At 35.1% G+C, this 13941-nt stretch overlaps 1 protein-coding gene across 10 annotated transcripts in view; it reads right to left on the bottom strand.

The window, feature by feature from the left end:
- The window catches only part of CLASP2 (cytoplasmic linker associated protein 2), a 178485-nt gene that overhangs the window by 147754 nt on the left and 16790 nt on the right, over window positions 1-13941 (bottom strand). For all 10 annotated transcript variants that reach the window (XM_032648259.1, XM_032648263.1, XM_032648260.1 and 7 more), the window contains 4 exons: window positions 9739-9842; window positions 7368-7459; window positions 6079-6154; window positions 4445-4542 (listed from right to left, as the gene is read on the bottom strand). In XM_032648259.1, the coding sequence (XP_032504150.1) occupies window positions 4445-4542; window positions 6079-6154; window positions 7368-7459; window positions 9739-9842 (370 nt within the window). The remainder of the gene's footprint in view (window positions 1-4444; window positions 4543-6078; window positions 6155-7367; window positions 7460-9738; window positions 9843-13941) is intronic.

The raw sequence follows: 13941 nt of genomic DNA, 5'->3' as shown, positions 1-13941 counted from the left end.
TGTTACAGCTTGGCTGGGAAGTTCTGATTCATCTGCTGTATTCACCAGACATTGCACCTTTGGATTTCCATTAATTTAGATCTTTACAAAATTCTCTTAATGGAAAAAATTTCCACTCCCTGGAAGACTGTTAAAGGCACCTGGAACAGTTCTTTGCTCAAAAAGATAAAAAGTTTTGGCAAGATGGAATTATGAAGTTGCCTGAAAAATGGCAGAAGATAGTGGAACAAAAGGGTGAGTACGCTGTTCAATAAAGTTCTTGGTGAAAATGAAAAATGTGTCTTTTATTTTTACTTAAAAACCGAAGGCACTTTTTGGCCAACCCAATACTTTAGTTCCAACCTTATAATGAATATACTCAGTAACCAAGACATTTTTTAAAATTACATAAAAATCATGCTAAGGAAACTTAAGGCAAACATAAAAACAATGAAATATGTCAGAAATTAAAGTGATGCTGATATGACGGATAATCTGATGTTTTTCCTGTTAACCTATTTTAATTCAACAGCAATTCTATTAGCACTTCTGATTTTATATTCAGATAATACACTTCTACTATCACCTCTTTAAAAAAAGTGTTTCTTATTACAAAAGCAATGTATACTCATTATAGAAGAAAATTAGGAAATATAAATAGGAACAAAGAAAAAAACCACAATCCCACCATCCAGAGAACTTATTTAACTGCATGCTTTCCGATGTTTTATATTTATATATAAATTTTTTTCAGACCATGATCATGGGATCATGCTGACAGCACTAATTTTTACTTTCCAATATTATATCATGCTATGATTTATTCTTTTTTCTTAAATTTATTTATTTATTTATGGCTGCATTAGGTCTTTGTTGCTGCACGCGGGCTTTCTCTAGGTGCGGCGAGCTGGGGCTACTCTTCGTTGCGGTGCACAGGCTTCTCATTGCAGTGGCTTCTCTTGTTGTGGAGCATGGGCTCTAGGCACGCGGGCTTCAGCAGTTGTGGCACATCGGCTCTAGAGCACAGGCTCAGTAGTTGTGGCACATGGGATTAATTGCTCCGTGGCACGTGGGATCTTCCTGGACCAGGGCTCGAACCTGTGTCCCCTGCAGTGGCAGGCGGATCCTTAACCACTGTGTCACCAGGTAAGTCCCACTATGATTCTTAAATTATGCCTTAGAGATTTGGGTTAAGTCTTTAATTGCCAAATGTTTTTCTCACATCAATGGTTCTGTCATGATTTCACTTCTAAAACCTTAGTTAAGCCTTGGTCCACATCCTGTCATTTTTTACTTGTAAATTGAGGTTGAAAATACTGTTTGGTCTAAAAAAATTTTTTTTAGTTGAAAACCTTCTAGGAATTCATTATAATGGGATTTCTAAACCTTAACTTCAGCTCTTACCCCCATTAAATTCAACAAATATTCACACATCTGAAAGCACTGCAGTCAAAAGACACAGGTCCCTTCATCCTACAAAGTAAGTTACCTTCCAGAGAATTGAGCAGACACTAGATAGGCTGCCCAGAGACTAGATGGACAAGATGAGACAGGGGAGGGAAAACTGGAATTGGAAGATGGGACTTCAGAATGAAGACCAGACAGCCCAGAAACAGAAAGGAGAGGATTTAGGAAAGCTCTCTGGGAAAAAAGGCAGAACAAGATGTTAAGAAGCATGAAATTAACACTCAGCTATTCAGTAGCAAAAAGGGAGTAGGAAACTCAGGGCTGGAAGCTCTGAGAGAAAAGAGGGTTGGTAAGGAATTGAGGTGGGACAGATAAAATATACAGCAAGGAATGTAGATACAGGCAGCTTTAATGGGAAGAGGGGTCAACTGAAAGATCAGGCAAATATAACAGTAACAGGGAGAAAGAAAGGAAAAAGAAATAAAAAGCTATTATAAAATAATAATACAGCTATTTAGAAAAACAAGCTTATTCATAATGGAGGATCATTACACATATAATCTGATGGAAAAGGAGGAAAGGAACAATGTAAGAGTAGAAAGAAGAGACTGGGATCTTTTAAGTAATTCAGGAAGAAAAAGAATTTAGGAAATTCAACAGACGGCAAATACAACAGAGGCTGGAATATCTAAAACACAACTTAGGAGGCCAAACAACAGAGGCCTGTAAAGCTCTGGAAAGTTCTGATTCAGGATAAGGATAGAGAACAGTAAAGCACTAGGATAAAATTGGAAAAGCAACTCTATCCAAAGTCCATATTTAAGTTTAGAGTCATAATAATAAATCTCAAGTACAATATGAAAGAGGTAATTAGGTATCACAGAACTTATCTTTCTTTATAACAGCCAATTATTGAGATAAAACTCATACCATATAATTCACCCCTTTAAAGTGCACAATTCAATGGTTTTTAATATAAAGCCAGAGATGTACACAATCAATTTCAGAATGTCATCATCATCCCAAAAAACAACCCTGTACCCATTAGCAGTCACTCCCCATTCCTCCCAATTTCCTCAGTCCTACACAACCATTAATCTAACTTCTTTTCTATAGATTTGCCATATCTGGCCATTTCATATAAATGAAATCATCCAATATTCCAGCCACTCTGGAAAACTGTCTGTGAATATCAACTAAAGGTAAACATACCCTATGGCCCAGCACTTCCATTCAAATATATTCCAAGAGAACAAATACATAAGTATACCAAAAGACATGCATAAGAATGTTTCTAACAACATTAATTCATAAATGCTACAAAATGAAAACAACTCAGAAGTCCGTCAACAGTATGGATTCATAAAGTATGACCTACTCATACAAAGGAGAACTATAAGGCAATGAAAATGAACTACAGCTGGATCCAACAACCCAAATGAATCTTAAAGAGATAATGTTAACTGAAAGAAGAAAGACACAAAAAGTATACACTATATGATTCCATTTATATAAAATTCAAACAGAGGCAAAACTAACGTATGGTGATAGAGTCAGGATTATGGTTACTTCTGGGAAGGACAGAAAAGACAAGGATTAAGAAAGATTTGGGGAGGATTCTGGAATGTTGTAATGTTCTACTTCTTCACCTGTGTGGGAGATACATGTGTGTATTCACTTTGTGATAACTTACAGAGCTGCATACTTACAATTTATGCACTATTCTGTATGAATGTCAAAATTGAATAAAAATTCTAAATACTTAAAAAAACATAATCTCAATATAAATTTAAAAATATATAATGTAACATATATACATACACTCACACAAAATATGTCAATATATGTTAATACCATTTCTTTCATAAAATGATACAGAATTTATTCAAATAAAATTTTTGTTAACCCTGGAAGTAGAAAGCAAATGAATAAGTAAACAAAATGCATATTTTTTAGATGACCTTATTACCTAAGGTGACCTTATTACCTAAGATGACCTAAAAAGTAATTCATACTGGAAATAATCTACATGGTAAGAGAGGCAGCCAGATCTGATGAGACTTATGTAAACAGAACACACCACCACCTATGAAGTAGTCTTGCTCCTCCTGCCACCCCTCACCAAAAATCTGATCAAGTCTATAGATCCAACTACCAATTTACAGGATATAAAGACAGAAGAACACATTAAACCACACCACAGGAAAAGAATTAGTAATATCCAGGATATGGGAAACTTTTCAGGGTAAACTACCCAACTTATTCAACAAATAAAACACAAGGAAAAAAGTACTTGGAAGTACACAAAGATTTAAACAGGCTTGTAATACATAACAACTAATTGTTGGACTTTATTTGTATACTGATTCAAACAAACTGTTAAAACATATATATACAACATTTATAAAACATTATGACATTTATGAAAATTTGAACCCTAACTGGATATTTGATATTACAGAATTATTTGCAAAAAAATGTAAGGTGTGATGATTGCATTGTGGTTGTGATTGGAAAAAAAAATTTTTTTTCCCTTTAGAAATATGTTGAATAACAAAAAGGACCTACTGTATAGCACAGGGAATTATATTCAATATCTTGTAATAACCTATAATGGCACAGAATCTGAAAAAGATCATATATATGTATATATATGCATATAAACTAAATCACTTTGCTGTAAACCTGAAACACTGTAAATCAACTATACTTCAGTGAAAAAAAATTTAAAAATATATTGAATAATTACAGATGAAATGTTATGAGTTGGATTTGCTTGAAAATAATACAGGACAAGAGTAAGTAGGTAAGGGTGTAACAAACAAAACTGTCCACAAGTTAGTTATTGAAGATGGATAATAGGTACGTGAGGTTCATTATACTATCCTGTCTAGAACAGTATAGAATCTTAAGAATTTTTTAAACAGTAATAACCTATATGTCCTTTTATATCTTTTGAATATTAAAGCATTCCAGAAAATTGAACCTATTTTAAATAAGCACATGAAATTAAAACCTTTAAAACCATTGGCAAAATAATAAATTTAGCAAGACTTACCTAGCAAGGGGAATTCCTCTCTTATAAAGGTCCACTCTCACTTTCTCTCCCACATGTCTATAAATCTCCACCACAGCCAATATTGCAGCATCTCTAACCTGCCAAATAATTCAGAACTTTAAAAACTTACATGAGACAATAAAATACTTCACCTCAAGGTAACATTAAATTCACAGACCAACTTGAAGCTCCAAGTTGGTTTTAATGCCTCTAAACCCCTGGGAAATTATGGCAGGTCATTAACAAAAACCAAGATGACCTGCCAAGAAACCTTGTAAAAGTTTTACAGAAATCTAAGAAACATGCAAATAAATGTGGCTTTTAAAAAATCTTCTATTTGTAATAATATTGTATAAAGAACTGATAATAACTATATGACTACAAATCATTATCGTGGTTAACATATTTTCGTAGAATAAAACTGCCTTTCAAGAATGTGGCCTGAACGCAAACAGATAATTATACACCAATGTTCACAGCATCATTATTCACAATAGCCAAAAGGTGGAAACAACCTAAATGTCTACCCATGGATGAATGGATAAACAAGATGTGGTACATACAATGGTATATTATTCAGCCTTAAACAGGAATGGAAGGAAATTCTGACACATGCTACAACATGGATGAACTGTGAAGACATTATGCTAAGTGAAATATGCCAGATACAAAAGGACAAATATTGTGTGGTTCCACGTTTCTGAGTAGTCAAATTCATTTGGAGAGAAAGTAAAACGTGGCCACCAAGAGCTGAAGGACTGGGGGAAATGAGGAGTTATTGTTTAATGGGTAGAGAGCTTCAGCTTGGGAAGATGACAAAGTTCTGGAGATGGGTGGTGGTGACGGCTGCACAACAATGTCAGTGTACTTACTGCCAATGAACTGTACACTTAAGAAAGGCTGAAATGGTATATTTTATATTGTGAATATTTTACCACAATTAAAAGAAAAAATAAATGTGGCCTAAAGACGGGAATGTGGAAGACAGCTTTTAGTTCCTTTGCACAGCTCACTGTCGAAGGGCAAATGAAGAGACAGTAGAACTCTCTACAAACCTCTAGAGGCGCAGCTAGGGCCTAAAAGCAAGGAAATATCCAGGGTCATTCCAAATGCCCAAGCTGTGCCAAAAGGGTTACAGCCAAGATTCAACTCCACCACAAAGAACAAGATCCAGAACACACCCCTGTTTATGCCTATAGTATTTGAAGCTCAGGGAATGAAATTTCCAACAAGTGATATACCACTGGCACAAACAGGGTTATGACTGTTGCAAAAGTTGTTATGCAGGAATGAAAAGGAAGCTGACAATCTGCCCTCACAACTAGCTTATAGGAGGACTAGAGAAGGAAATTCAGGTTCTTTGTTACTCAATCTTTCAAACTCAAGAATTATCCTTTAAGTCCCATCTATCCTTAATACTAGCCAAACAGCTAACAAACTTAAGCTACGTTTGTGAATATAATGTATTCTTAAAAACTAAATGTGGTAGACTTTAAAAGAAAAAAATGAAGTGGAATCTTGATTTTACCACCCCCCTCTACCCTCTCTCTTCTTTTTAAAAATGGAACAAGAGCATTAGAAAACAAGAGGTGGCTAAAAAATTAGTCAGTGCTTAAATGTAGATAAAATTTTACCTGACTGTTGGAATCTCCAAATAGGATACACAAATGTGGTACCAACTTGCTGAGGACTAGTGGCTGAGCCCCAAAACTAAATATAATTTGAAAAAAAAAATAAAGAGAATTTGGTTTTAATCAAACAGTAAACAAAGTATCCTTATACTTTTATCTGTCTCGATAAGACAAATACGGTGGAGAGCACGGGCACACATCATTAAAACATGAAGGATATGAGACACAAGCAAAACCTAATTCTGAACAATGTGAGATATGTAAAATTGAATAATCATGACTGACAATGAAAACTGTCAACACATGATCCAACAGAGCAAAATGTTCAACCAATGGCACTCTTAAACCTAGCAACCTATCAATCACTTAGAAAATTTGAGCTTTTGCATTAAAATACTGGTTTTTTAGACTCTGGGTCTCAAACAAATTTGCATTCCAGTACAATAAGTAAATTAAAAGATCTTTATTTATGCTTATTAATATTTTGATGAGGTCATTGGTTGAAAGCAAATGACAAGACAGCCAAAAACCATGAAAGTTGTGCAGGCTGAATGCACTTACAAGCTCTAGATGGCAGAAAGGACCATAGAGGAGTAAAAGAAAATAAAATGAAGGTATAGTTAGAGAAAAGGAAGTAGCACTACAAAAAAAGTTGAAAGCTACTATATATTACCTATCTTGTTGCAGAGAACTTGAAAAAATCATCCAGAAAGAGAACAAAAGCCCTAGTTTACAATTTCTTCAGGCTGGAGTTCTGAGCTCTGTGGCATTTATGCTGTCAGAGCTCTGCACACTGCTGTCAGCTTCACTGTCTGGTTACCTGGGGGAGTCTTATTCAGTCTATGATTTTGGTAACCACCTGCACTGCTCTAGAAAACCTAGGGCCAATTGGCAAAAGCGGGCTGGGGAAAATGGCTACAATTGTTGAAATACCACTGAGTTTAAAAAAATTCCAAACTGGGTCCAGAACAGAGGTAGATCCTAAGTTATATCAGCGTATCTGTTATATGACCATCTACTTGGTTGGCAACTATTAACATACTAAAGAGAAAAAAAGAAACTCTTCTTATCAATGACTAATAATTTTAAATTAACAACATGAAAGATAACAACATACATACAAAAAAATTAACAGATAAAGCTATCAAATAGAAAAACTCTGGTGCCAGAGATAAATTAATAACTATTTAAAATTTGTTATTTCCATAGCTTTCCTTGAGCTTTGTGAAATGGATTTTGCTTTTTCTTTTTTAGAAAAATGAAAAATATACTCCAGTAATCATAAAACTTACATGTTTAATGTTTCAATAAGACACAGACACACGCCTTCTCGAGATCGAAAATTCTTGTGCTTAAAACCAGAAGCCAACTGTTCCCAAATGTACTATTTGAAAGAAAAGTAAACATGTATAACAAAAAATTAAATTACTCATGTTATAATCTTTTATCTATTCCCAACTTTACTACCAACCTTATTGGTAGCTAAATTTTCCCACAGATTTCTCTACAAGTTTTTCTAAGCCAAATTTGCACTGATGCTGCTCTCACCCTTTTTTTTTTTTTTTTTTTGCGGTACGCGGGCCTCTCACTGTTGTGGCCTCTCCCGTTGCAGAGCACAGGCTCCGGACGCACAGGCTCAGCGGCCATGGCTCACGGGCCCAGCCGCTCCACGGCATGTGGGATCTTCCCAGACCGGGGCACAAACCTGTGTCCCCTGCATCGGCAGGCGGACTTTCAACCACTGCGCCACCAGGGAAGCCCTCTCACCCATTTTTAAATATCTTAATCACATTTTCAATTTTTATTTTATATCTTTCACTTTAGATTTCAATTATTCTCAGAAAAACTGTGTCCAACATTTAAAAACCTTAAAATTTCCAAGGACATATAATTTCTTCTAAACTTTAGAAACCTTCAATAACAATGTTACCATTATAAGCCTAGTAGTATTGTAAGCATTTAAAAGGTCCAATGTTGCCTAGCAACTAGTACAGACTGTCACATGGAACAGGCTTTTTCAGCATTTTATAATTCAGGGGTCTTTTCCTTTTAACACTGGATCCAAATACAGAAACATAATCATTCTATTGCTACCCACTATAATCTTTTTTTTTTGAAAAAGCATAGATAAACCTATACAAACAATCTAAAACAATTATATGGGTTTGTTATAAGAAGGAATTCAACTTTGTTTTTCTAAACGTGTAGCCAATTGTCCCAATCAATCCTTTCTCCACATTTAAGAAACACCACCCTTACCATTTACTAAACTAATGTGTACATACACACATACACACATACTCTCACACATACACACAAATCCCTACTCCTGAACTCTATTCTCCCTGGACTATATTCAGCTCTACTAATATTATTTCCCTCTGCCAAACTTTGTGGAGGGTAACTTGGAAGTTTACCAAAAAAGTCTTAAATGTGAATAACCTGATCCAGCAACACTGTCTCTGTAACTCTGTTCTATAATTACATTTATGTCCAAAAACACATGTACAAGGATGCTCTTTACAGCACTCATAAGAACAGCATGTCAAAAACAAGTTAAAATTTGAACTGCTAAGCAAGTGTCAAAGAATACCCATCAAATTATAAGGATTATATATATATCTTTATACTCTATGGTATAAAAACTCTGAGGAAGTTTACTTTCACTACTATTTGGATTTTTTATAAAACATATGTAATACAATTCTTAAACTGTATTTTAAATAACAATTAGTATCACTATTATTTTGTAAATTCTGGTTTTTTTCCCACTTAACATGAGCTACTCTTATTTTTTTTTAATAAATTTATTTATTTATTTTTGGCTTCATTGGGTCTTCATTGCTGCACAAGGGCTTTCTCTAGTTGTGGCGAGCGGGGGCTACTCTTTGTTGTGGTGCACAGGCTTCTCATTGCGGTGGTTTCTCTTGTTGCAGAGCACGGGCTCTAGGCATGCGGGCTTCAGTAGTTGTGGCACATGGGCTCAGTAGTTGTGGCGCACAGGTTTAGGTGTTTCACGGCATGTGGGATCTTCCTGGACCAGGGCTCGAACCCGTGTCCCCTGCCTTGGCAGGCAGATTCTCAACCACTGCGCCACCAGGGAAGCCCCCGGCATGAGCTACTCTTTAAATCTTTGTTTACGTGTCAATTTATTTTTACTCCTCTTTCAAAATACGTCCGTAAGGGCAATTTTTTTCTACCATATTCATAAAACACAGGTCACCGTCATCTAATATATGCCTTATATAATTAGTAGCCATCTGTTAAAATAAGAAATTTTCTCCTTGTTTCAGTAAGAGTTGCAGAAATTCATATAACATTCAGTAGTTCTCAAAATAAGCTTTCTCACTGAACATTGTATTATTTGTAGGTAGCAAAAACCAGAAAATCCTAACAAATAATATAATCAGTACATTGTCAAATCACTTAAATCTATGAGTTAGCTTTTTGAAAAAGCATTAAAAGGAAAGCAAAAAATCAAAAAGTTAAATATTGACACTTTATCTTAAATTTCAACTTCTTTAAAGCATTAGCAATAATTTACTGTTTAAAATTTTAGCTTTTATGTCCCTGGGGTTTTACTGACTTGCAGTGATTACCATCTATCTTTACTGTTATTTAATCATTAATTAGCAAAATCTGAATTCTAAAATGTAGGCCTACCATAGGTGGTGCTACTTGATCCATTAACTTCAGTATCAGAGTCTGAGCTTCATCTCGAACCTTGTCTTTGGCATCTCCCATTCTGTCTATTAAAGCTACAATAACTAGAGAAATTAAGGGGGAAAAGAATAAATATTTATAATTCATCTCCATTATAAACTGTATTTTACAAAATTACAAACATCAACTATTTCCATAAATGAAAAGTTATGAGGTAAGCAAACTGTTTCAAGTTCTTTACCCATGAATACAATCAAAAATAAATGAGAAGCAAGTTTCAAAAGAATACATAGAGTATGACATCCACTTATAATAATAATGTTCAAAAAACAGGCAAAACTTAATATTATTCTGTTTAGAGATACATATAGACAGTTAAGCTCTACAGACCAACAAGGGAGTGATTATCCCAAAGGTCATGACAGCAGTCATCTCTGGTAGAGGGTGGAAGGTGTCATCAGGAAATGCAGAGGGAGCATATAAGGAAGTGGCAGAGCTCTAGTTCTCTGACCTGGGCACAGGCAGGTGTTGGTTTTATAGTTATTCTTTAAATTGTACATGCTTGATACGTATTATTCTATATGTACAACATATTACTCAAATGACAAAAACAAAGCATGGGTCCATGGGACTGAGGTCTTTCCCTATTATGTCCAAGACTTTGACACTATTCCATGCAAGGAGGCAGGAAAGGCAGGTTAGAGTCCATTCTTAGAGAGTTTTCATGAAACAGGTTGCTGTAACTATAAATCAATAAAGCACCACAAAGAAATCACATCTATTAGGTGTGGCGGGAAGGAAACGGGAGGGGGGATAGAACTGAGGTTATAGTTTCTAAAGTCAGCCCATAGGGCAAAAACATCTCATAGTCAAAATTATCTTTTTGTAATCCCTTAAATTACCACTACCACTCAGTGTAGTATTACTAGGTGTGTGACCAAACTATTTAATCTTTTTGTCTTTATCTCCTCAACCCATAAATATGTGCAGCAGTACTCACCTCAGAAGATTACTGAAATATATGTAAACAACTCAGAGAGTGAAGGACACTGGGTAAGCATTCAATGTGTCTCTAGTTTATTTACAGACACACATAATTAAATGTGTATGTAATGTAATGCAAATGTATGCTGCAATGTTAACATTGTCTATAACATAACAACCAGAACTGATATAATAATCAACAACATTTAAGGAAAGAAGGAACACATCCTTCAGGAAGAAAATGATTCAAGCGAGAAGCCAACCATACAAAATGGAAAGATCATCCAAAAATCTAAGCTTAATCAAGGAAATGATTGTGTAAGAAAACAAAGTCCTTGTCATAAAAATCATAAGCCTAATCATGAGGCAACTGAAGTATCTGTCAGTTGAAACAATATAAATCCTTCTCATTTTGCTTAGATGCATTGTTAACACTAGAGAAATTCACCTATATCTACAGGATTGGCTATTGTGGGACTCATTCTGATAGCTTCTGACAGACAGAAGACAATACTAAACACTAGTAAATGTTAGATATTATTATGTACTAAGCACTGAATTATCTCACTTAATCCTCATAACAATCCTATGAAACAGAGTAGGCCCGTTTGATAGAGAAGGCCCAGAGCGATTAAATACTTTGACCAAGGTCACACAAGTAGCAAATAGTGAAATCAGGATTTAAGTAATCTACACAGTGTTAGGCTACAGTTATAACTACTTCCATTTATTTGTGACTGAGGTGTTGTGTGTGTATGTGTGTGTGTGTGTGTGTGTGTGTGTATTAACAACCACATGACAATAATGAAAAAAAAAATAGACACTTCATTCCTGAGAGGTAGAGTTTAACTCCAAAACAAAATAAAGGGACTTCTCTGGTGGTCCAGTGGTTAAGACTCCGTGCTTCCACTGCAGGGGGCACGGGTTCAATCCCTGGTTGGGGAACTCAGATCCCGCATGCCGTGAGGCGCAGCCAAAAAAAAAAAAAAAAATTTTTTTTTGGCCCAAACGGGGCTCACTTCAATTTAAAAACTAAAATTTGTAAAACATAAACAACTAAAACAAAAAACCTCACACTACATAAACTTAAGATTTACAGCTATTAAATTAAACAAAAAATTTCGTAATTTTTTTCCTTTTTAACATATAAACTCTTGGAGTCAAACAGAACAAGATTTATTTCTGGCTCTACTGGTTATTTAATTATGCAAGATAGTAAACTTCTCTTAACTTCAAAGTTTCTTTGTCTGTAAAATAAGGAGGGATCCAGGTCTATACCTCACACAGCTAGTGAGAGAATAAGTAAAACTGGTAAAAAGCACCTGTGGCCAAGCCCATAATAACCATTCAGAAGTGTTAGCACTATTCCTTAAAGATCTGTAGATAATGAACATGCAATCAATAATTATTGGGAATACAAAACAGAGCTTTTCACTCTGTAAACTCTCAAAAAGAACTTGTTAAACAAACAAATACATCTATCATAGACTGGAATTTGGACAGTGAAAACACAGAATAAATCTGAAGCATAGGTGTTAGCATATTTTATTCTCTTAGCATTGTACAAGATGCAAACCATTGTACAAGATGCAAAGCTGATGACCAGGCATCCTGACTGTTCTAATACCCTTTCTACAAAACCATTTTGGACTAAAACTATCTGTTTAAGATTTGTAAAATATGAAATCCTTTACTGTTGTCATAAAACCAGGCTTGGGGGAATCATAAAACCAGGGTTGGTGGTCCAGTGGTTAGGACTCTATGCTTTCACTGCCTAGGGCGCAGGTTTAATCCCTGGTCAGGGAACTAAGATCCCTCAAGCTGCGCGGTACGGCAAAAAAAAAAAAAAAAAAAACTTGGTTGGTGATCAGTGTTAAATGTAAATTGTATTTTTTTTTTTTTTTGGTTTGAACATTAAATTTTTCCACGGTACATGTAGTCACAAGAGAAAATTTAAATATATTAAAGAATTACATTAATAGAGTCCATACTTTTTTGGTACTTTGTCTAAAACTGACCATGAACCTCAATTTTACTAAAACTCACTTTTAATGTAAAAAGATAAAAAATATCTGTAATGATAATAAATAACCTAAGTGTACCAAAAGGAAAACAATATCACCACATCAAGTTACATATATCTAAGGTTACATTATCAAAAAACCCCTTCAGCACATAACTTAATTCAATTCCCTCCTTTTACAGAAAGGCTCCTAAAATGGTTTGGCTAAGATCTATGATGGAGTAAAACAAGAAAGCTAACTCTGGGATTCTTAGTCTAGTACTATATCTCTTTAAGAGCACACAGATATCCTGTAGCCTCTCTTGTAGAGCTGTCATACAAATTAGAAATAATTATTTGAGAATAATCTTTCATATATGTAAAGTAAAGAAGCCCAGTAAATGGATAAAAAGTGGGCATTCAATAAATGGTAGCAAAACTGGGATGAAATTTTCCTATTATATCACACTGACTCTCAAGTAGTAACAAGTTCAGGTTTCACTAAGAAAAATAATGAACACTTAGGGTTCAAAATGAAAACAATACTAACAGTAAATGCACACGGATAACCAGAAAGTTAGGAGATTAAAAGATAAAGTTATACATATGAGAATATGTAGATATGTGGGAAACATACAGAAAACACTAACCAACAAAAACAACTTAATGCAATTTATTAATATTTACAGGTATAAGAATCATGAAGTAAAAAAAAATTCAGTATATGGTAAGATTAATCTGCAAACCTCCCAGATATTGAAATCAGAAGTAAATCGTTAAAACAGAAAGGAAGGGGGCTTCCCTGGTGGTGCAGTGGTTGAGAATCCGCCTGCTAATGCAGGGGACATGGGTTCAAGGCCTGGTTTGGGAATATCCCACATGCTGCAGAGCAACTAAACCCATGCACCACAACTACTGAGCCTACGCTCTAGAGCCCACGAGCCACAACTACTGAGCCCTCGTGCCTAGAGCCTGTGTTCTGCAACAAGAGAAGCCACCGCAATGAGAAGCCAGTGCACCGCAATGAAGAGTAGCCTCCACTTGCCACAACTAGAGAAAGCCTGCACACAGCAAAGAAGACACAACACAGCCATTAAAAAAAAAAAAAAAAATCCAAAAAAACCCCAGAAAGGAAGGACCATGGAGAAGAAGAGAGGATTCCAAAAAGAAATAACAGCAGAGCAGAGGCATAAACAAGCTAAGCCAGAACTAACAAG

The sequence above is a fragment of the Phocoena sinus genome, chromosome 11, assembly GCF_008692025.1.
Source record: "Phocoena sinus isolate mPhoSin1 chromosome 11, mPhoSin1.pri, whole genome shotgun sequence".
Classification (NCBI taxonomy): Eukaryota; Metazoa; Chordata; class Mammalia; order Artiodactyla; family Phocoenidae; genus Phocoena; species Phocoena sinus.
This window is presented reverse-complemented; position numbering and strand designations above follow the sequence as displayed.